This window comes from Nerophis ophidion, linkage group LG23, assembly GCF_033978795.1.
Source record: "Nerophis ophidion isolate RoL-2023_Sa linkage group LG23, RoL_Noph_v1.0, whole genome shotgun sequence".
NCBI lineage: Eukaryota > Metazoa > Chordata > Actinopteri > Syngnathiformes > Syngnathidae > Nerophis > Nerophis ophidion.
In genome coordinates, this window is record NC_084633.1 from 23,360,270 (window position 1) to 23,382,499 (window position 22,230).

Here is a 22,230-nt window from a genome sequence, read left to right on the forward strand (position 1 = left end):
GTCCTGCATTATTGATCTTTGAGAGGTTTAATTGCTAAATAAAGGAACTCTCCTGAAGGAATCAATAAAGTACTATATATCTATCGAAATACTGCATAGTTCAGTTTTACTATAAAAAACTAAGTTGTCTTTGACAGAAAAGACATAAAACCTTATTTGTTTTACTTTATATCAACCTCAAGTTGATATAGAGATTTATTGTAAGCATCAAATAAAAAAGAATAATAATTTTACTTATTTGTAACATTTTACTGACTGAAGCCCTCTATGCTCCCCAGGAGACCTAAGGATTAAAAAAAAAATCCATATATTTTGTTATGGTTTGAAAATGAAAAATATCAAAATGGTCCCCGCATGTTAACATTTTTCCGTGTTCGGCCCTCTGCGGAAAAAGTTTGGACACCCCTGATCTAATGGAAATGACTGCTGCAAACACGTCATGTTCATGATGAAATATAAAGTTAGTAAAGATGTGAGAGTAAGAAGTAAACAAACCTGTTCTGTGTAACACAACTTGAGGTTTCTTGAAAACAGCCTCCAATAGTTGACGTAGTCTCTCGTTCTCTTCTTTAGTCCGAGAAAGTTCCTCTTTGTACTCTGCTATCGTTCTTTCACACATTTTCACACAACAAAGTTCCTCCTCATACTTTTCTATCGTTCTTTCGCACATTTTCACACAATCACAACACTTTACACTCACACTTGATCTTAACTAAGCGATGTGTTGATCAAATCCGCGTCTCTTTGTTAGCGGCTAACAAGCTAAGCTATCTAGCATGCTAAGCTAATTGGCGCGCTCAAACAACAAACAAACTAAGCGGGCCTAATAATGTCCAAAGTTGAGTGAGACGAGTGGAGTTGATGCTGACACTGAGGATGAATAAAGTGTAGTTAGTAGATGTGCCGAGGCTTAGAAGCGTGTGTGGAGTAAAGGAGGACTTTGCTGCAACCCGCATGTCCTCCACGCAACGCATGCGTCCTTAGGGGCGGGGCCAAAGAGTAATGGTTGTGATGCTTTGAGCTAGGGAGTATAAGAACCACACTACCCAGCATGCAACAGTAGTGACGAGCATGCGCGGTAGCCCCGTGAAGTGGTGTCGTATGTCACCATGCGGACAGCTAGAATGTGGTTATGAGCACGCTGTGTGAGTCAACGTTGAACACACCACGTCTGCATTTATTACAATTAGACAGACAACACAATAAGTGCATTAAAAACAGTACTAGTTAAAGGCCTACTAAAATGACATTTTCTTATTTAAACAGGGATAGCAGTTCCATCCTATGTGTCATACTTGATCATTTCGCGATATTGCCATATTTTTGCTGAAAGGATTTAGTATAGAACATCGACGATAAAGTTCGCAACTTTTGGTCACTAATAAAAAAGCATTGCCTTTACCGGAAGTAGCAGACGATGTGCGCGTGATGTCACTGGTTGTAGGGCTCCTCACATCTGAACATTGTTTATAATCATAGCCTCCAGCAGCAAGAGCTATTCAGACCAAGAAAGCGACAATTTTCCCATTAATTTGAGCGAGGATGAAAGATTTGTGGATAAGGAATGTTAGAGTGAAGCACCAAAAAAACAAAAAAAAAGTGACAGCTCCGGGCGACGGCAGTGGCAGCGTTTCAGATGTAATTAGACACATTTACTAGGATAATTCTGGAAAATCCCTTATCTGCCTAAAGTGTTAATAGTATTTTAGTGAGATTCTAAAGTCATACCTGAAAGTTGGATGGCTGTGGTGAACGCCAGTGTCTCTGAGAGAAGCCGAGGAGCCAAGATCCCAGCTGCCTTTTTGACAGCTGCAGGAGGAGGTCTCATAATCCACTGAAGTCTCCGGTAAGAGCCGACTTAATATCACAATTTTCCCATCCGAAAACTTGCTGGTTGACGTAGAGAAACATGTTCGCTTGACCGCTCTGTGTTAAAGCTTCACAACAAACAAAGAAACACCGGCTGTGTTTCAGTGCTAAAAGCAGCTGCAATCCACCGCTTTCCACCAACAAAATTCTTAATTAAAGTCTCCATTATTACTTGTACAAATTGCAAAAGATTCAGCAACACAGATGTCCAAAATACTGTGTAATTATGCAATGAAAAGAGACAGCTTTTAGCCGTGTGTGGTGCTGGGCTAATATGTTCGCTACAACACGAGACGTCACAAAACACGCATCATCATTCCGCGACTTTTACAACAAGAAACTCCGCGGAAAATTTAAAATTGTAATTTAGTAAACTAAACCGGCCGTATTGGCATGTGTTGCAATGTTAATATTTCATCTTTGATATGTAAACTATCAGACTGCGTGGTCGCTAGTAGTGGCTTTCAGTAGGCCTTTAATTATTTTCATACATACATGATTTAAAGTAAAATACGGTTTATATATTTGAAATATCATTTGTTGCCATGTTTTGTGTGGGCACCATGAAAACAGACATTTTGAATGGTTTGTTCACGACTTGCCCATCACTATGACTCGTTGGCCCCGCCCCTAAGTGACGCATGCGTGGAGGATATGTTCTTCGCAGCAAAGTCCTCCTTTACTCCACACACGCTTCTAAGCCTCGGCACATCTACTAACTACACTTTATTCATCCTCCGTGTCAGCATCAACTCCACTCATCTCACTCAACTTTGGAGATTATTAGAAACATCAAGTTGTGTTACACAGAACAGGTTTGTTCACTTCTTACTCTCACATCTTTACTAACTTTATATTTTATCATTAACATGAAAATGATGTGTTAAAATAATTTGATCAGTATGTGTACTCAGACACATGATTGTTATTGTGTTATTAATGTGATAATCAGACAGCAGTCATTTCCTCCATTCATCACTCGTCTTCCGTGGGGTCGCGGGGACAGCAGCCTAAGCGGAGAAGCCCAGACTTCCCTCTCCCCAGCCATTTCGTCCAGCTCTTCCCATTCATCACATTTGCTATGAGGAACTTTATTATTAATATATTCTTTTCTTGTTACTTGGGGCGGTATAGCTCAGTTGGTAGAGTGACCGTGCCAGCAACTTGAGGGTAACAGGTTCGATCCCAGCTTCTGCCAACCTAGTCACTGCCATTTTGTCCTTGGGCAAGACACTTTACCCACCTGCTCCCAGTGCCACCCACATTGTTTTAAATGTAACTTAGATATTGGGTTTCACTATGTAAAGCGCTTTGAGTCAGTAGAGAAAAGCGCTATATAAATATAATTCCCTTCACTTCACATGATATCTTGTTATTCTATTTTCTAATTTCAAGGGGAACTGCACTTTTTGGAATCATTCACAGTCCCTATGTAAGTTAAAGTTAAGTTCCCAACGGTAGTCACGCACTAGGTGTGGTGAAATGATCCTCATCCCCAAGTTCACCCCCTGGGAGGTGAGGGCAGCGGAGGCCGCACTCGGGAATCATTTGGTGATTTAACCCCCAACCCTTGATGCTGAGTGCCAAGCAAGGAGGCAATGGGTCCTGTTTTTATAGTCTTTGGTATGACTCGGCCAGGATTTGAACTCACGACTCTCCAGTCTGAGGGCAGACACTCTAACCCAAGGGAATAGGTTTGATTTTGAGATTGGTGGGGACACAAAAGTGCTCCAAGGCAGCACTCTGAAAGTTTACTTTTTTTTTTACATTAGCAATCATAATTTCACATCATGCAGATGTTATATAGGTACAGCAACTAAAATGAAAGCAAGGGAGACAACTTGGAAGAGTTCTCAGCTTTCCTCTTTAGTGTAGGGCTGTAGTGCAAGTGTGCATCATACTGTCAATCAACATAGTCTACTGTCCATCAACAAGTGTGCATCATACTGTCAATCAACATAGCCTACTGTCCATCAACAAGTGTGCATCATACTGTCAATCAACATAGCCTACTGTCCATCAACAACATCAGAAATACATTCATGCAATACAACATTGTAAATGAACATAAATTACTGTAATAATCTTTTCCCCAACTTGTGTTTAAATCACTCACAATTTTTCCCTTCAACTACTTCTTTCTATTGCTGCTTTTGTACTATAAATATGTTTGTCACTAATACTCCAATACAAGCAGATTAGTGTCCACTGGTTGTTCCTATTGGAAAGAGCCAAACACATGCCTCCGCCGCTCTGTAACAGAAATGAACTGCTGGCCAAAAATATGTTGATGCATGACAGATACATTAAGGACAATGACCATAGAGCTTGATGGTACAGTTACTGCCTGAGCAAAAAGGCTTTTACTAAATATGAATATTAGTTCATATTAATGAATTATATTTTAGCATTGTAAAATCACATGATCATCTAGTGAGGTTTTATTGTATTTCCACCACTTTGGTATTTTCAAACCGTTGCTCACTTCTACACAAATACATGAAACTAAAAAATAATTTCCAAAATAAAACGGAAAGGTGAAATCCGGCGATCTGATTGGCTGTTAACCGTGGTTTAAATATTCTAAAGCCTTATCACAGTAGGCTATCACTACGCCTCAGGCACGCATGACTGCTATGAATGGAAGTTGTTGTCATGTATCCATGACAACGGACTGTTGCAGTCCATAGTAAAAGACAGCTGATGTTTTTACGATGTTAAAAAACGGACTAAAGTAGTTGAATTCACACGTTTAAGGTTAACTTTTACCCACGGGGAGGGTCAACAATGGTAGAGGGGACTGAGCATTGACTTTCACTGAAAAAAAGCGGAGGAAAAGACGAGATGCAGAGCTAATTTGGAGCTAACGTCTGGATAGGAGGGACTATTTTATTCCAGTCAGGCTATTTTATTGGATAATATGTATTTCTGGTTGAATAAAACTACATTAAATTGATTGAGTATTCCTATTTTATAATGCCTTTATTGGTAACCGTTTTATAAAAGCAATATATAGCTCCAGTCCATGGTATATGCTCATTATAGCACTCTGAGGGGCGTGACTGGAGTGATATATTGTTGAATTATTCAATATTGTTGAGCCTCTATACACCCTTGAAGTAACTTACAGTTTGACTCCTAAAGAAGTCTCTTATATCCACTTTTCTTTTCATTGACATCCTTCAAAACCTACAGCACGCACGCACGCAAACAGACACAAACACAATGTAAATCACACCACTGATATTAAAATCCATCTAGCTAACGTGTGCCAGGAACAACAAATGCTGAACATGTTGACAACTTACACTTACTTACAACTTACACTTACTTACAAGTTAGAACTTACAACTTACACCGAGTTGCACTTGTCACGCCAAATTTTTTCCCCCCTACAAAAACCTCCCCCCCCCATTTACTTCCGGGGTCATGATTATACAGACGTTTTGTTAACGCTATATTATAAAAATATAACGCTATATTATAAAAATACAGACGTTTTGTTAACATTATATTATAAAAAATACAAATAAAAAAAAATAAAAAAATTTACAAACACAAACTTTGGGATGACGGATTTACTTCCGGGTTTACATTTCCTCATGTTTCCTCTTACGTCATCCCATAGCTTGTGTTTGTAAATTGTTTTTTTTAATTTGTTCAATTTTTTATTATACAGCGTTAAAAAAAGTCTGTATTTTTATAATACAGCGTTATATTTTTATAATATAGCATTAACAAAACGTCTGTATTAATCATGACCACGGAAGTAAAGGGAGGGGGGAAGGTTGTTGGCGTGACACACTGCCTCTCGTCCGCTCGCTAGCAACTAGCATGTAGGCTAGCTTTTACAAGCAGGAGTGACAGCAGGGACAGCCAATCACACGTAAGTTAGCCTGAAAGTGGCAACCAATCAGGGAGCGATATTTAGGTTAAGGCGGGACTTCTAGCAGAGACCGACATTTAACCCTTTCTGTGCCATAATCATTGACTAAACATTACGGGCAGCGCTTGTATTGATAGTGACTACACAGTAGCGGCTGGATATTTGTAGGGACGTGTCCCTAGCATCCCTTCCCAATTCTACGCCCTTGGACCTGAGTAGATTAATTCTATATTTGATTGCTTCAGATCAAGTATTATCAGTGTATTTTCTGGAGGGATGTAGTTGATGAGAGAAGTGGCAGCCAAGTATTGCTTTTGAATGGAGAATGGCTTCTGACTGGAATGGTGTGGAGGCCAAAGATTGACAGGCCGAGTAGCCAGTGAGAAGGTATATTTTGGAGCTGACAAATTGTAAACAGAGGTCACAACACTGGAAGTATATTAGCCCAGGGGGCGTGGCTAAAGGATAGTTCTAGAATGTGATAGAATGTGCAGTGTGTGTGAGGAAAGGTTCTCTTCTAAGAAGCAGCTGGACAAACAAAGTGTGCTGCTGAGAACCTGCAGGACTGGAAATCAACTCTTTCACTTCAATCTTTATTCGGCCTTGAATAAAAATGATCCTCTTGGATCACATTTTTCAGGACCTTACTCGGCACCAAAACTCTCCAAATCTTGCAAGCAAAAAATGATTTAGTTTAGGAGCCCCGAAGCCAAACATCAAATATTAACTCTTGAAAATGTGAATGATTGTGCCCCTCGCCCCAGATTCACGTATCGCCACCAACATCACCAGTGGCGTCTATCATGACAGGAGGAACGTAAAAGTCTCAAGAAGCCATATTTGAGAGCCAAAAGAAAGTCGCCCATTTTGGTTTCCATCAGCCATGTTGAAGGCAAAAAGGGGTGGTACTTGAACAAACTCCTCCTCGGGACTTTGACCAAACTTTGACCTGATGGCTCGCCACACAACTTTACATATTTATAACTTGGCTCCACAAACTGAGATTGTACTCAGAGTTGGTACAAATGATGATGATGACACCCTGTCGTGCAGAATGGGTCAGTACCTGTTGGTACCCATTGGTGGTGGGCGGAGCCTGGCAGCCAAAACTGCCCCTCGCCATCAACCATCAAGTTGTCTTTACTTCTCTTTAGATGATGGGATCTCCTTGCAAACTGATATGAGGCCTTTAGGTCGGGGTCTGATCATGACTAGTCATTGATATCGACACCAACATCGCCCCCTTGTGGTGCAACATTTTAACAGTCATAACTTCCTTCCACATTCTCCAATCTTCCTGATTTGTTTTATGGTGGGTTAAAATCATCGTCATTCTACATCCTGTACGCAAATACAAAATGACCTTTTTCATACTCGGCACATTTTTTAACAGAGTCTTGTTAATATGCTCAATAAGGTTCTATTCAAATGTAATACAAGTAATACGTAAGACTTTATTTGCACACTTAAGTAGATAAGTTTCCAGGTGAAAAAGATGCCACCTCACTAAAAACATTAATTGTTTATCAATTTATTTTCAATGAATTAATTTAGATCCAAAACACACATTGTTATATAGCCTATTATATTATAATCATGACTATAATTGAATGTAAGTTTGTGTAAAATAGTTCCACACAACAAAGTGTGAATACATGTTGTAATGTGTGGGGTTGAGTTATAATTGATATAATACAATTAGGTATGGCAAATGCATTTTGTTTACTTGCCAACTATTGAAATTATATTTAATATACATATTGATATGTCATGTAATAAGACTTCAACATTACTTATGTTATTATAAGAGTTTATTTGCTAACGAGTTCTACTTGTATTTATTATTTTTTTTTATTGAACAATTAAACATACATAAACAATTTTAAGGTACTTTAGATGCAATATGACAAAAAAATGTTTCAATATTTTACTCAGCAATATAATAAACATTACTTTAAATCCAATCCTTCTACTAACAAAACCTGTTAAAGAAAGTAAAAGTAAATATGAGAGACTATAACAATAACATTGAATAAAAAAATACACAAATAAATAAACTTGTACATGAACGTACTCATTTAAAACCACTTAAATTATTTCAGTAAATAGAGAGACTTTTGTTTATGACAGCAAATGTCTCACACTTTACAAAAATTGAAATTAATTCATGACACGATTCACGCATGCGCGAATCTACGTCACTTCCTGGACTTAAAATTTGTTTTATGACGGACCTCGTGACATCACATTCTGTGATATTTGAATGTTTTTTTTAATGTTTTGTACAAAATAGATTAAGAGTAAAACAGAACAACAATAAAAACACGTGGAAGGGTAAATTTAAATAAATCAGGCAGTAATATCGCTACAATTTCTAGCACTTTCACTCTTGTCATTGCAATGAATGTCGCAGGGGGGCGCCACTGAACCCCAACATTAAAGCTTTGTTTGATATACTTTCAATTTATTTTTGAAAAACAAGACACTCGTTTATATCATATTGTTATTCAAATAAATATTATAGGTTATAAAAGCATGGTAACAGTGACAGCAGGCAATATCTTATATAGAGCTACCTCTTCGTCCGCTCGGCTGTGACGTCATTCCCAGCTTCCGGGGTAAACGGAAAGCAGCAGAACAGGAGGAAGGAGTGTGCAGGACGCTAATAAGTCAGTCTTATTATTTGTTATCCAGTTTATAATATTTACGGCGTATAAAATACATATGTGATTCTTTATTTAAGGATAAAGTGGTCTCGATGCGCTAGAAGCACTGTGCCGCTTCTCCTGCTATCTTTGCTTGTTAGTTAGCTTAGCTCGCTAGTTAGCTTAGCTTGTTAGCTGCTAACAGAAGACACAGAAGTTATCAACACGTCGCTAAGTAGAGATCAAGTGTGAGAGTAAAGTGTTGTGATTGTGTGAAAATGTGCCAAAGAACCATAGCAAAGTATGAGGAGGAACTTTGTCCAACAAAAGAGGAGAAGGAGCGACAACATCAACTACTGGACGCTGTTTTCAAGAAACATCAAGTTGTGTTACACAGAACAGGTTTGTTTACTTCTTACTCTCACATCTTTACTAACTTTATATTTGATGAATAACACTATGCTTAATATATTGTGTATAAGAAGTTGTGTTGTCTTGTGAGGATGATGCATTCCGTCTGCTACTTGCAACGTGGTCTTGCAACCACGTGGTTGTCTGTGTTCTGTGGAATGTAACTACTAAAGATGAGTTACATATCCCAGTCCATTTGTACAATAAACTGTCAGTGGTGGAACAAGTCAGAGCCACGCCGGGCCCCATGACATGGCCCCTAAACCCAAATAATAAAGCTAATTCTACCATCATTTTACAACATACACATGCCTTTCTGGCATGTGTATCTTTAACCAGGTTTTAAAACGTTTGCCAGCCATTTTTGCTGAAATTGTAATTTTCCCGACATGCATTTATTTTCTCACTTTCACCACAGCATCAACCCGTTCACAGGATGTAGAAAACATATCAAAGGGGATCAGATTTTTTCTTTTAACTGTGCATATCGTTTACAAACCTTGTGAGTGACAACAACATGTTTTGTTTTTTATTTTTTATGCATTCTAAGTTTTGAAGAAATGTCAGCAAAATCTTAACTATCCTAGATTTATCAATTGAGTCAATGGGAGCGCCTCGATTCCGCTCACTAAGCCCCCTAAATAAGAATTAGTTGATCAATTTTATATACCCAGAAGTCATTTTTTAATCGCTATCTCTTTAAAACATGCTGTAAAAATGCATATCCTGTGGAAATATGCCTTATAATAGCCACAAACTGGAGGATACATTTTTAATTAGGATACCATTTAAATAAATAATGTAAAGGTTGTATGGAAATTTCCAGTGTGTACCCCCTCTTCTGCCCACCTGTGAGTCCAAAAGGGAAAACAAAAGGGAAAAGGGGAAGAAAAATGGATGGATGGATGGGAAAAAAGCACATCATCGACAGGCCTCAAATTTTTCTTTTTTAAAGGGGAACATTATCAGCAGACCTATGTAAGCGTCAATATATACTTTGATGTTGCAGAAAACAGACCATATATTTTTTTAACCGATTTCCGAACTCGAAATGGGTGAATTTTGGCAAATTAAACGCCTTTCAGTTTATCGCTTTAGGAGCGATGACGTCATAATGGGACGTCACCTAGGTAACAAAGCCGCCATTTTCATTTTCTCAAACACATTACAAACACAGCGTCTCCGCTCTGTTATTTTCCGTTTTTCGACTATTTTCTGGAACCTTGGAGACATCATGCCTTGTCGGTGTGTTGTCGGAGGGTGTAACAACACTAACAGGGAGGGATTCAAGTTGCACCACTGGCAAGACATCTGCCGCCAGACCCCCATTGAATGTGCCGGAGTGTCTGCACATTTTACCAGCGGTGCTAAGGCAGACATGGCACAGAGATGTATGGATAACCTGCAGATGCATTTGCAACGATAAAGTCAACAAAATCACAATGGTGAGTTTTGTTGATGTTGTTGACTTATGTGCTAATCAGACATATTTGGTCGCATTGTGACTGCCAGCTAATTGATGCTACCATGCTATTTAGGCTAGCTGTATGTACATTTGAAACTATATTTACATCCAGCGTTTCCCTCCACCCACATTTAATGCCAAACAAACACTTACCAATCAACAGATTTAAGTTGATCCATTGTCACAAGATGCGAAACTTCCGATCGTTGGTCTGCACATTTTACCGGCGGTGCTAAGGCAAACATGGCCGAATAGCGTCAATAGTTATTCGCTCAATAGCTTCGGTTTCTTATTCAATTTCGTTTTCGCTATCTGCCTCCATACTCCAACCATCCGTTTCAATACATGCGTAATCTGTGGAATCGCTTAAACCGCTGAAATCCGAGTCTGAATCTGAGCTAATGTCGCTATATCTTGCTGTGGTTTTCGGCATTGTTTGTTTACATTGGCAGCACTGGATGACGTCGCAGGAAAATGGACAGTGGCTTCGAAGATAGCGAAAATAAGGCACTTTAAAGCTTTTTTTAGGGATATTCCGGGACGGGTAACATTTTGAAAAAAACTTCAAAAAATAAAAAAAGTCACTGGGAACTGATTTTTATTGGTTTTAACCCTTTTGAAATTGTGATAATGTTCCCCTTTAATTGTTCTGTTGTGTTTATGTTGTGTTACGATGCGGATGTTCTCCCGAAATGTGTTTGTCATTCTTAGTTTGTGTGGGTTCACAATCCGGCACATATTTGTAACAGTCTTAAAGTTTTTCTTACGGCCACCCTTGGTGTGACGTGTGTAGCTGTTGATCAAATATATCTTGCAATAACACACGTACATATTTCATGGCCAGATGCAACATACAACTAGGCTTGCACGCTATCTGTTCATGCTGTAAGGGGCGCTAAAGGCAGCACCCTTATGGCACTCCCTGAATATTTTTGATCCGGTACAAAACTACAGGGGCTTTGAGAGAACTGGTGCCCTGAAATTCAGGGGTCTCCGGGAAAATTGGGGACGTTGGCAAGTATGACGCTGTCAAGCGCCGTTCATATTAAACTTGCGGGCCGCATAATAACGTCTCGCGGGCCGCAATTGGCCCGCGGGCCGCATGTTTGAGACCATTGATTTAAACCATTCCAACATTCAAACTATTCTTACATTCACACTACATTCTGTCAGCATTTCAGTTCAATTTTAGCATTGGAGCATTCACACACAATTCCTTGAACAATTGTGTCATCTACTTATTATTATTATTATTATTATTAAATGTAGCTTACCATATTGCTGAAAATGTTAACTTCCCCTTGGGGGTTAATAAAGTACCGTATTTCCTTGAATTGCCGCCGGGGTGATAATTAATGTAAAACCTCTTCTCACTCCGGCATTTACCAAAGGCATGCGGTAAAGGCAAGCATGCGCTAATTATTTTAAAACCTCTTCTCACTCCGGCACTTACCAAAGGCATGCGGTAAATTTAGTCCTGCGCTTAAAAATTTGAGTGTGATGTAAGGATACCATCATGAAAAGCACATTTAATAAAAAAAAATGTATTATGGTCTTACCTTTACTTATAAATGAAGTCCATGCACAGCTCCTTCTGATCAAAAGCATCGATAACTTGTTTAAACAAGTCTTCCTTATCTTTTTTCAGTTTTAAAAGTCTCTCTGTCTCGATGGAGATCTTCCTTTATTACCTCCTTCTTCGATTGAGAGTCCGGTTTAGAAAATTGTTTTATTTTAGATATGTAATCCTCCATGTTAAAAGTGCAAGCGAGAGGAAAAAATAAACACACATTGCTCACTCATGCTGCTTGTTGTCACTTCTTCTGCAGCTCAGTAGTCGCAAGAAGGATCACAAGCGCCCTCTAACACAATGACTCATATTTGACACACACACCTATGGTATATTAATAAAACATAGCTGCTTACTATTTTTTTTAGCATATTCAATAGCTTGGACCTTAAATCCTACTGAATAGCTCTTAATCTTCTTCCCTTTATGCAATTTCAAATGATTGAAATCAGTCTCTTCCATTTTGAAAATGATGACAGGTGAAGTGTCACTCGTGACGTGACGAGTGTGACCCGACAGAAATTGTAGGCATATGCTAATTACTTGGCGAAACAACTTTGACCCGGCGTTAATCCTGAGCCGGCGGTAATTCTAAGAACGCGCTAATTAGTTTGCAAAACGAGTTTGACCCGGCAGTAATTCTAGGCAGGTGCATACTATATACCCGGCGGCAATTCGAGGAAATACGGTCTGTCTGATTCTGATTTTGATAATGTGTGGACTGCATGAATGATGCCTTCTCAGTTCTCACTGTAACGCTATTTGAGTGTCTAGAAACGCTCTAAATTAATATAATCCAATATTACTATTATTAATAAGGTAAATAAGTTATCTTTTGAAGGTGTAGTCAGTAATCTGATTACTTCTTCCCAGTTTAACTGTGGTGACACTATCTGAATGAAAGCAAAACAGATGTAATTTTTCTTGGCCAACATGTTGACTGTGCTCATGCTTCTTTTATAACAGACATGTCTCTAAAGATGAATGTGAAAATTAAAGTAATTATTGTCCACCAGCAGGGGGAGCTCATCACTAGTACTACTGCGTGGAGGCTGGCATGTGGTACATTATTTCCTGTGTGTGTATGACTTATTCAGAGGGAGAACAGCACACTTTCACGTATGGCGTCTACCATTAAGGATTGGAGGAATGACTTTTAGGATGTTTTTATATGAATAAGGTGGATTGAACGTTGGCCTGGAAAGGCATTCCGCTGAAGGTATTTTTATGTGTCAGCTGGAAGTACCCTGACTGTTGTGAGGGGAAACTGATGAGATTGTGAGATCATATGTTGGTGCAAGACAATGTCTCATGTGACTGAGCAAAGCTGGACTTTTATCAAGAATGTTTTGTTTTCTCTTGTCCCGCAGACATCGATGAAGAACATCTTCCTCATGAGCAGGAGGAGGAACCACAGTCCCCCCACATACACGAGGAAGAAGAGGTACCACATTCCCAACACATCAAAGAGGCAGGAGAGGAGCCAAAGCCCCCCTACATTAAAGAGGAAGACGAGACGCCACAGACCCATAATGTTAAACTGACCCTTCACATTGAAGGGCTAGCGGAGGACCCACTGATCTTACACATCAAAAAAGAAGAGGAGGACCCACCGACACCTCACTTTAAGGAGCAAAAGAACCCACTGACCCCTCACATTAAAAAGAAAGAGGAGGACCCACTGACCCCCTGCTTTAAAGAGGAAGAGGAGGAAGAGGGCATCAGTCAGCCTAAATGGTTGGAGGAGTTCCCAGTGACTGGTGTCCCTGTGAAGAGTGAAGATGATGAGGTGAAAGGTGAAAGTGAGGAGAGGGGAGGGGGGGAGCCTCCAAGCAGCAGCTCAACACAACACATGACAACAGAAGCTGATGGAGACCACTGTGGAGGATCACAAGCAGACAAGCTCTTAGCTCCACTATCAGATAGTGAGGACACAACGTCACACTCTCCTGACACTGATGATGAAGACTCTAAAGATGATAAGACATGTCACACTGACAACACTCACTTCACATCTTCTCACTCTCACAAAACTTTGAAATACCGTCGTAATCTGAAAACACACATGAGAACACACAATGGTGAAAAACCTTTTTCTTGTTCACTCTGTGGTAAAGGTTTTGCACAAAGTCACCATTTGAAAAGACACATGAGAACACACACTGGTGAAAAAACTTTTTCCTGTTCAATATGTGGTAAAGGTTTTACACAAAGTCAGGATGTGAAAAGACACAAGAGAACACACACGGGTGAAAAACCTTTTTCCTGTTCAACCTGTGGTAAAGGTTTTACACAAAGTCAGAGTTTGAAAGTACACAAGAGAACACACACTGGTGAAAAACCTTTTCCCTGTTCTACCTGTGGTAAAGGTTTTACACAAAGTCAACATTTGAAAAGACACATGAGAACACACACTAGTGAAAAACCTTTTTCTTGTTCAATCTGTGGTAAAGGTTTTACACAAAGTCAGGATTTGAAAGTACACATGAGAACACACACTGGTGAAAAATCTTTTTCTTGTTCAATCTGTGGTAAAGGTTTTACACAAAGTCAACATTTGAAAAGACACACTAGAACACACACTGGAGAAAAATCACATTCCTGTTCAGTCTGCAACAGAAGCTTTTGTGAAAGATCAACCCTTGTAAGACACATGAGAAGACACCCAGGAGAGAAAGTGTTGAGTTGCAGTGTGTGTGGTGAAAGATTGTCTTCTAAGTAGCAGTGTAAGAAACACAAGTGTGCTGGTGAGAACAGCAGCAGCAAATGAAACTGCAGGATTTGAAATAAACTGTCCAGACTTTCATTTTGACTTTCTAACAACATCAGCCCATATAACATGTGTGACATTGTTGTTTGTGTAACAATCTGGTTAATATGCTTCTGCATTTATAGATTAAGATAGTTTGAAATATGAAAGTATTACATATTTGTATTTGTAATTGTTAATAATCCCATAGATCTGGCCTGGCCAACCCGCGGCTCGCGAGCCTCATGCGGCTCTTTAACTAGTTTCATGCGGCTCTTCAGGAGCTGTCACATGACATGCGTCAAAAATGCTTGGCTGGCGCTGTCATTCACTCCCCCAACAGCTAGATGGCACACTGACCATTAAGCCTGTTTGAGTGACGTCAAACGAGAAAAGAGACAGATATACAACACTGGTTGCAAACATGCACAAAAGGTTTGTGACCCGGTTCTGTGATCTACAACTGAAAAGACCACAGATTACGATCCTCGTCGACCCATTTAATTCGGAGACAGACTGTTTGAAAGCCCTGCTCGTCACAGATGAGGCTGCGGCTGAGTTGGAGATGATCGACCTTTGTGAGGAGGATCAACTGAAAGCTGTTTTAAGGGAAGGGACCATTGAGTTCTGGAAAAGTGTGCCAATTGAAAAATACCCCAACATCAAACGAGCTGCGCTTAAGATACTGTCCATGTTTGGGTCAGCGTACGTCTGCGAGTCTGTGTTTTCTACCCTGAAACATGTGAAATCAAAGCATTGATCTGTTCTGACTTACACTCATTTGAAAGAATTGCTTAGAGTGGCAACAACAGAATACAAGCCAGATTTGAAGAGGATTGTTCAAGATAAGGAATGCCAGAAGTCTCACTAAGCAGCATAGTAAGAGAAAGATGTTATTGAAAATTATTCTATTATTGTTTATGGACTTGCTTGAACTGAGAGTTTGTGTGTGTGAGACAGTGCAAACAATGTTAACTGTTGAAAATTACTGATATCATGTTGGTGTGGTTATTTTCATTAGATCTGGCTGAGCAGAGGTCTGTGTATGCTTGCATACATTATTAAAAGATGATTTTCATGTGTATGATGTGGCTCTTAGCAGTAACACAGAAAAAAAAGTGGCTCTTAGTCTCTGACTAGTTGGCCACCCCTGCCATAGATTATCACCTTTATATGATATACATATGTACTGGTTCACATCTGAAACGTCTTCTGGACCACTTCAGGAAGCATATTATTATTTACTTTATACATCATTTCAACAGTTGTCTTTTATACAATTTTAAAATGTCTGACCTTATGAATCATTTGTTGGGTCTCTTTAATTATCGTTATTACTCTGTATTATGATGATTGTGTTGTGATTATTTTATATGTATGTCCCCAGACCTTTACGTAATCTAAACGTGAGAGAAAAAGGCAGATTATTTTTGTGAAGGGATGGTTTTGTTTTTACAAACTTACATTTGTCGATATATTAAATAAATCCAGTATTGTGTTTGAAACATTTTTTTTATGTTTTTTTTTTTCTTTTTTAACATGCCCACAACAACATCAATATCAGTCAAAGTTTGGAGTGTCAGACAAAAGCCAATATTGTACATCATCCCACAGAGATTTACTTTGCATACATTCTTAAAATAAACTGTTTATTGTGTTTCCCAATCACAGATCGAACAAGTGTTGTCTTCAATTGCAAAACAACATCCAAAATATGACTTTAAGTGGTCAATTCCGACTTTTTTTCTTTCATTAACTCTTTTGCCTTAGAAAGAATGGAAACTTTTAAGTTATGAGTATTTTTCTTGTTCCAGGTTGTACTTCATGAAATAATCAAATAATAAAAATGTTATCAGTCAATAAGTACATCAGTGACCAAATGCCTTTTTCAAACCATTGCTGTTCAGAGATGGATTTGTTTCTCATTTTAATATAAGAACAATTCCATAGTGGAGTATTGTGTGTGATGAAGTTGTGTTTGTAAATTAGTTTCCAGTACAACAACACTTGCTGGTAGGGATGGGTACTGTTCACTTTTCAACTGATTCGGAACAAATTCCACTACCTCCAAATCAATACCAGTCCTCAACAGTACGACTTTTTGGTACTTTTGTGTGTGTTAATAATATTGATTGTTTGTGATAAATTTGTATTGCAACGTTTAAAAATAAGATTATTATTGATAACTGCGGTCCTTTCGTTACCCTTTGTTTTTTTTTTGTTTTCATATCATCAGTTACATGTAGCTTTATTTACATTTGCAAGTCCAGTACGCTAGATGGCTGTAGTGTAAATTCATGATGTCTTTTGTTGCGCCCAAAAAAGTGTTAATACTGAATATATTGGATTTATTATGCACCAGCTGTCTGATTCTAACATTCATCTTAGTTATAGTTTTAATTAACTCATTTGGTGGGTGTTAACGTCATGAGAAATTGCTAATGCTAATCAGTAGCATGTCAACAGCAAAGCCAATGTATATTAGCATCAAGCTACCATGACTTCTATAGCGTTTTTTGAGTCCATTTCTGTGTTGGCATTGACAATTGCAACATTTATCTCAAGGTAGTTTGACTCAGACTGCTCTCAGTGCTGCTGGAGTGATCTCCAAATGCCAAACAGAGGTCAAATGAGTTCCAAGTTGGATATTCAACAGACATTCAACATCCAGCCAGGCTGACTGTTTGAAAACTCATGCCACTTCTGTCAGTCCCTGCTGACAAGTGCTTTAGTTTAAGGGACCGTCAATAAAGTACTTGTCATTGGCTCACTAAGAACATTTCAATTGTCAGTAGCTTCAGTCATGTGACCTAGAACCTCAAACCTACTTTCATATTGTTTGTTCATCACTGCTGTAGTCGGCTCATGCCTTGAATTGTCCGGTTTTAAGGGATAAACAGTAGAAAATGGATGGATGGATGTTTAGTGACAGAGTGGAAACTGTCAAACCTCAAGCCCACCAAGTGCTTGAACCCAAAGCAGTTTTGGGAGAAAAGTTTACTGGTCAGATGAGACTTTGCCTCACCTCCAATCAAGAGTGAAAAGGCTGATCTTTGTACACAAGCAGCTTTTCCAACAAGACAACAATATTAAACACACATAAAAACTGTTTTCAAAGGGTTTCAGGCAGGTTTCTGGAATGTCCGTTCCAGAGACTGGACCTTAACCCTGCTAAACATTTGAGAACATTGCTTTGAACTGGCTCTGTGTCAAGAAAGCAACACATGTCAATCAAATCTACCAGTATTTCCAAGAACGGGGTCAAATATGCAAGCAAAATGTTGCCAGAAGCATCTTGCTTCATTTTTATTTATTGTTACGTGTTGTGAAGAAACCCTGAAGTGCTCTGTTGTAAGAACATCAGACTTTCATTCTGACTTCCAGGATTCAAGTCCATAACTTTTATGGACAGAATTTCGAGGCGCAGTCAAGGCGTTGAGGGGATCGGGTTTGGTGACTGCAGGATTGTGTTTCTGTTTTTTGCAGATGATGTGGTCCTGATGGCTTCATCTGGCCAGGATCTTCAGCTCTCACTGGATCGGTTCGCAGCCTAATGTGAAGCGACTGGGATGAGACTCAGCACCTCCAAGTGTGAGTCCATTGTTCTTGCCCGGAAAAGGGTGGAGTGCCATCTGCGGGTTGGGGAGGAGACCCTGCCCCAAGTGGAGGAGTTCAAGTACCTCGGAGTCTTGTTCACGGGTGAGGGAAGAGTGGATGGTGAGATCGACAGGCGGATTGTAATGTGGACGCTGTATCGATGAAGAAGGAGCTGAGCCGAAAGGCAAAGCTCTAAATTTACCGGTCGATCTACATTCCCATCCTCACCTATGGTCATGAGCTTTGGGTTGTGACCGAAAGGACAAGATCACGGGTACAAGCGGCACAAATGAGTTTCCTCCGCCTGGGTGGTGGGTCTCTCCCTTAGAGATAGGGTGAGAAGCTCTGTCATCCGAGGGCACCTCAAAGTAAAGCCGCTGCTCTTCCACATGGAGAGGAGCCGGATGAGGTGGTTCGGGCATCTGGTCAGGATTTAGGGCACGTCCAACCGGTAGGAGGCCACGGGGAAGACCCAGGACACGTTGGGAAGACTATGTTTCCCGGCTGGCCTGGGAACGCTTTGGGTTCCCCCGGGAAGAGCTGGACAAAGTGACTGGGGAGAGGGAAGTCTGGGTTTCCCTGCTTAGGCTGCTGCCCCCACGACCTGACCTCGGTTAAGTGGAAGAAGATGGATGGATTGATGGATGGATTAAGTAAAAAGTTAAACATTGTATTGATATGATCCAGTTTAAGAGGTTGTTCCAATTAATAGTGCTTATAAAGTACAAAGAAGAGGAATTATGAGAAAAACTTCAACCTTATTGAAAATACGATATTTTTCATCTCAGTACACTAATAATGACTGAATTAATGAATTACATATTACAAAACTGTTGTATTACTCATTCACGGATGTCATTTTACTACAAAAAAGGTCAGTAAATGAATGTATATATTTGTAAACGCTCTGAAGTGGGAAAGGGGTAGGATTAAATAAGCTTTGCTTCTTCCTACTCCTTTTCGGACATGATGTAATGTGAAATGGTATTAAAGTGTCTGATGTATTATGTTGTAAGTATGTTCATGTTCAAAATAAACTAAAGAAAGAAATAAAAGAAAGAAAGTATTGATCGACTGACTGAGTTTATAATACAATTTTACCAAGTGATAAAGTAACAGCACAAAGCACACATCAGTCATATTAAATGATGCATCAAGGACAATACTGTAATGACATCAAATAGATATTTTTAATTTCACCAGAGTACCTGGTTGGTTTCACATCTTGTTCAACCACTTACCAGAGGGAACAAGATACCTCTTTTTTCAAAAATCATCAAAAAAGTACAGGAAGGGTATGGTGCCATGACCCGGAGTCACACCAGGGTTGCTGCAGCCACAACACAGAGTACTAACCACTATACCATCACAGCTGTAACAAACTATCCTGACTGATAATGTGTTTGCTTCCCTGTTCATGTTCATAGACAGAATAGTCACAACTAGTTTGAATGCTAGTGACCAAGCTCCAACATGTTTTACTCTAACAAGAGGAAGGCGTGCTCAGGTAAGATTTGTTTTGTGTCACATTTTTCCTCATCCACTTTGTTTTGATTAAATGTCCCGAGTATAACAACAGATACAACGTCCAGATATCTATTCACAATAATAATAAAATAAAAAAAATGCATGTTCCAGTTAGTAGATATTTATGTTAAATGCAAAAAAACACTCCCGAAGAAATTGCACTGAATTTTGTTTCAGTTCAATTAACAAAAAACAACGAGCTAGTCAGGAGTTGAACCTAGAATCTTCTGATCCATAGTCAGACATGTTATCCAGTGCACCACTAGCTCCGTGCCCTGTAATTTCGTACAAGTTGTATATTGTAAACATCTTAGGCCAAAGGAACACACAGTTTACATGAGGCTTACTACCAAAACAGGGCTTTACTGACTGCTTATGTTGGACTTTAAAATCTAGTGACCTTCTATTTGTTGCAGCCTGGGCCTTCACCAGCTCTACCTGTTGCAGCTAACCTCCACTAAAAATTAAAACAAAATGCTTCTGGCAAAATTTTGGGGAGCATCCAAGTTAAATCCAGCTCAGAGTTGGCAACTTCGGGAGAGGAGCTTCTTTTTTGGTCAAAACCTTTTTTGTTGATGAGGATGTAAAACTGGCCTATCTGTCAAAAATGAGCTTTGGGTTCAAGCACTTGGGGAGCTTGAACTTTGACAGTTCCCAGCTTGTCACTGAACATGCTGACTAATTCACTTTCACCTGAGATTGCCAATATGGATGTTATCTCAGATGTTGGACATATCAGCACATCAAAGGTCCTGGGTAGCTCAGTCGGCAGAGCATCAGACTTTTAATCTGAGAGTCCAGGGTTCAAGTCCCTGTTCAAGTGGCTGATGCTGACCTCCATACATTTCTCAAAAAATGTCCCTTTGACCCCCTGCAGCAGTCCTTCGAATCTATATTTAATTTAAACAGTTTTCAACAATGATTGTTTTTCCTCTATTCAATTTGAAAAACTGTAGTTCAACAAGTGGATGTGAGGGATGGGAGAGCGTTAGTGTGATCATCTGAAGGTTTAACCGCAATACCTTAAACTCAAATAGTTAAGACAGTGTATCTGTATGAAAAAGTTGTGGTTAATATTTTGCTGTAGGTGTGTTAGATGCACCTTCACCTCACACTGAGCTCAGCTTTATTACTCTCAGTTTCAAGTTATACAGTCCAAGACAAACCCCTAAGGCAACAAATTTGTGTTTGAAACAGCCCGATGTAAGGCTCAGTTAAAGACCAAACATTGGCTTAAGGAACGATACACCGTTAAACAAAATAACAGTTGTCCAAATTAAAAAGAGAGGAAAGGTGTGTCACTACTGATACTAGGATTCCACCAGCAAGGCTGGCAGGTCAGGGAGACCATTTCAGTATTCTAAGAGCCACAGAAGGCTTTATAGTAAGAAGACTTGATTCAGAAACTCAGCGAGTTGTGCTGAAACCCAGGATTGAACCAGGGACCTTCAGATCTTCAGTCTGACGCTCTCCCAACTGAGCTATTTCAGCTATACAACATTTGCTTGGGTTTACACATTCAAATGTAACCAAGGTCTGCCCTATTGGTGACTTTTGAGGGGTGGAAGGAGGTCTTTCCAAGGGGTCTCAAAGTCTAGTATTGGTCAGCAGAACAGGTACTTGAATCCCGGAAGCTCAAAAAGAATGTCTTGCGCTCCATGACTGAGCATTTCAGGCTCTCTAAAAAATGTACCAAAATGCTTCTGAAGAATGTTTTACTACCGAGAATGTTATGATTATTGCAAACATTTGGCAGATTTTTCAGAAATGTTCAAAAGTTCTTAGCTGGCTAATAATTAAGTCTTCAAGTGTAGATGAACCATGCTTAGAAGAAAGGTAGTTTAAACGGTATAAGAACAGATACAACTACCAGTTATACATTCGCAATAATAAAGAGAAAAAAAACACATATTTCAGTTAGTAGATTTAAAAAAAAAAAAAAAAAATCAAAATAACTCCCCCCAAAAATCGCACAGAATATTGTTTCAGTTGAGTTAACAAACAACAGCACGCTGGCTAGGAGTTGAACCTAGAATCTTCTAGTCCGTAGTGAGACACATAATCCATTGCATCACTATCCCTACAGAAAGAAACATCTTACTGTAGGACAGGTTGTGTTTCGTAAATATCTTACGCCAAAACAACACACAGTTTACATCCTCAGGATGTAAGACATTATTTGGATTCTTATTTGAACCACGTCACACAGAAATGTAATGTATGAATGAGTGAGAATGAGGGAGGGACGTTTTGGGTTGGTGCACTAATTGTAAGTGTATCTTGTGTTGTTTAGCTTGATTTAATTTAAAAAAAAGAAGCGTAACGGGTGATCCTTCGAGCCAGATTTGAACCAGCGACCTAAGGATTTCAGCATGAGCAACTACAGTCCTCCGCTCTACCAACTGAGCTATCGAAGGTTAGGATCAAACAATACTAATTCTGATTTTTGAGTCACATTATTATCAAGCAATTAATCAATCAAAGTTGACTTCTATAGCCTTAAATCACAAG

The 22,230-nt window shown here is 39.3% G+C and overlaps 2 protein-coding genes and 3 non-coding genes across 6 annotated transcripts in view; 2 read left to right on the forward strand and 3 right to left on the reverse strand.

Moving 5' to 3' along the window:
• LOC133541802 (golgin subfamily A member 6-like protein 25) overlaps positions 1-22,230 on the reverse strand; it is a 245,703-nt gene that overhangs the window by 16,867 nt on the left and 206,606 nt on the right. The gene's annotated exons all lie outside the window — the stretch shown is intronic.
• Positions 8,297-16,100, forward strand: LOC133541728 (gastrula zinc finger protein XlCGF57.1-like). 2 transcript variants are annotated; one of them, XM_061885290.1, is made up of 3 exons: positions 8,297-8,802; positions 13,217-13,427; positions 13,464-16,100. In XM_061885290.1, exons 1-3 carry the CDS (start codon positions 8,679-8,681, stop codon positions 14,566-14,568), a joined length of 1,440 nt encoding a protein of 479 aa, XP_061741274.1. In that variant the 5' UTR covers positions 8,297-8,678; the 3' UTR covers positions 14,569-16,100. The 2 variants fall into 2 exon arrangements, with proteins under 2 accessions (XP_061741274.1, XP_061741273.1); XM_061885289.1 differs by having other exon boundaries at positions 8,315-8,802; positions 13,217-16,100.
• Positions 20,470-20,542, forward strand: trnak-uuu (transfer RNA lysine (anticodon UUU)). Its single transcript has one exon. It is a non-coding gene; the product is annotated as a tRNA-Lys (tRNA).
• Positions 21,138-21,210, reverse strand: trnaf-gaa (transfer RNA phenylalanine (anticodon GAA)). Its single transcript has one exon. It is a non-coding gene; the product is annotated as a tRNA-Phe (tRNA).
• On the reverse strand, positions 22,050-22,136 carry trnay-gua (transfer RNA tyrosine (anticodon GUA)). Its single transcript is given in 2 exon segments — positions 22,050-22,085; positions 22,100-22,136. It is a non-coding gene; the product is annotated as a tRNA-Tyr (tRNA).

Excerpts from the sequence above, each read along its gene's own strand:
- LOC133541728 (XM_061885289.1), top strand. The coding sequence starts at position 8,679 with ATGTGCCAAAGAACCATAGCAAAGTATGAGGAGGAACTTTGTCCAACA. Across the intron at positions 8,803-13,216 it reads AGTTGTGTTACACAGAACAG|ACATCGATGAAGAACATCTT; the intron begins GTTTGTTTACTT and ends CTTGTCCCGCAG.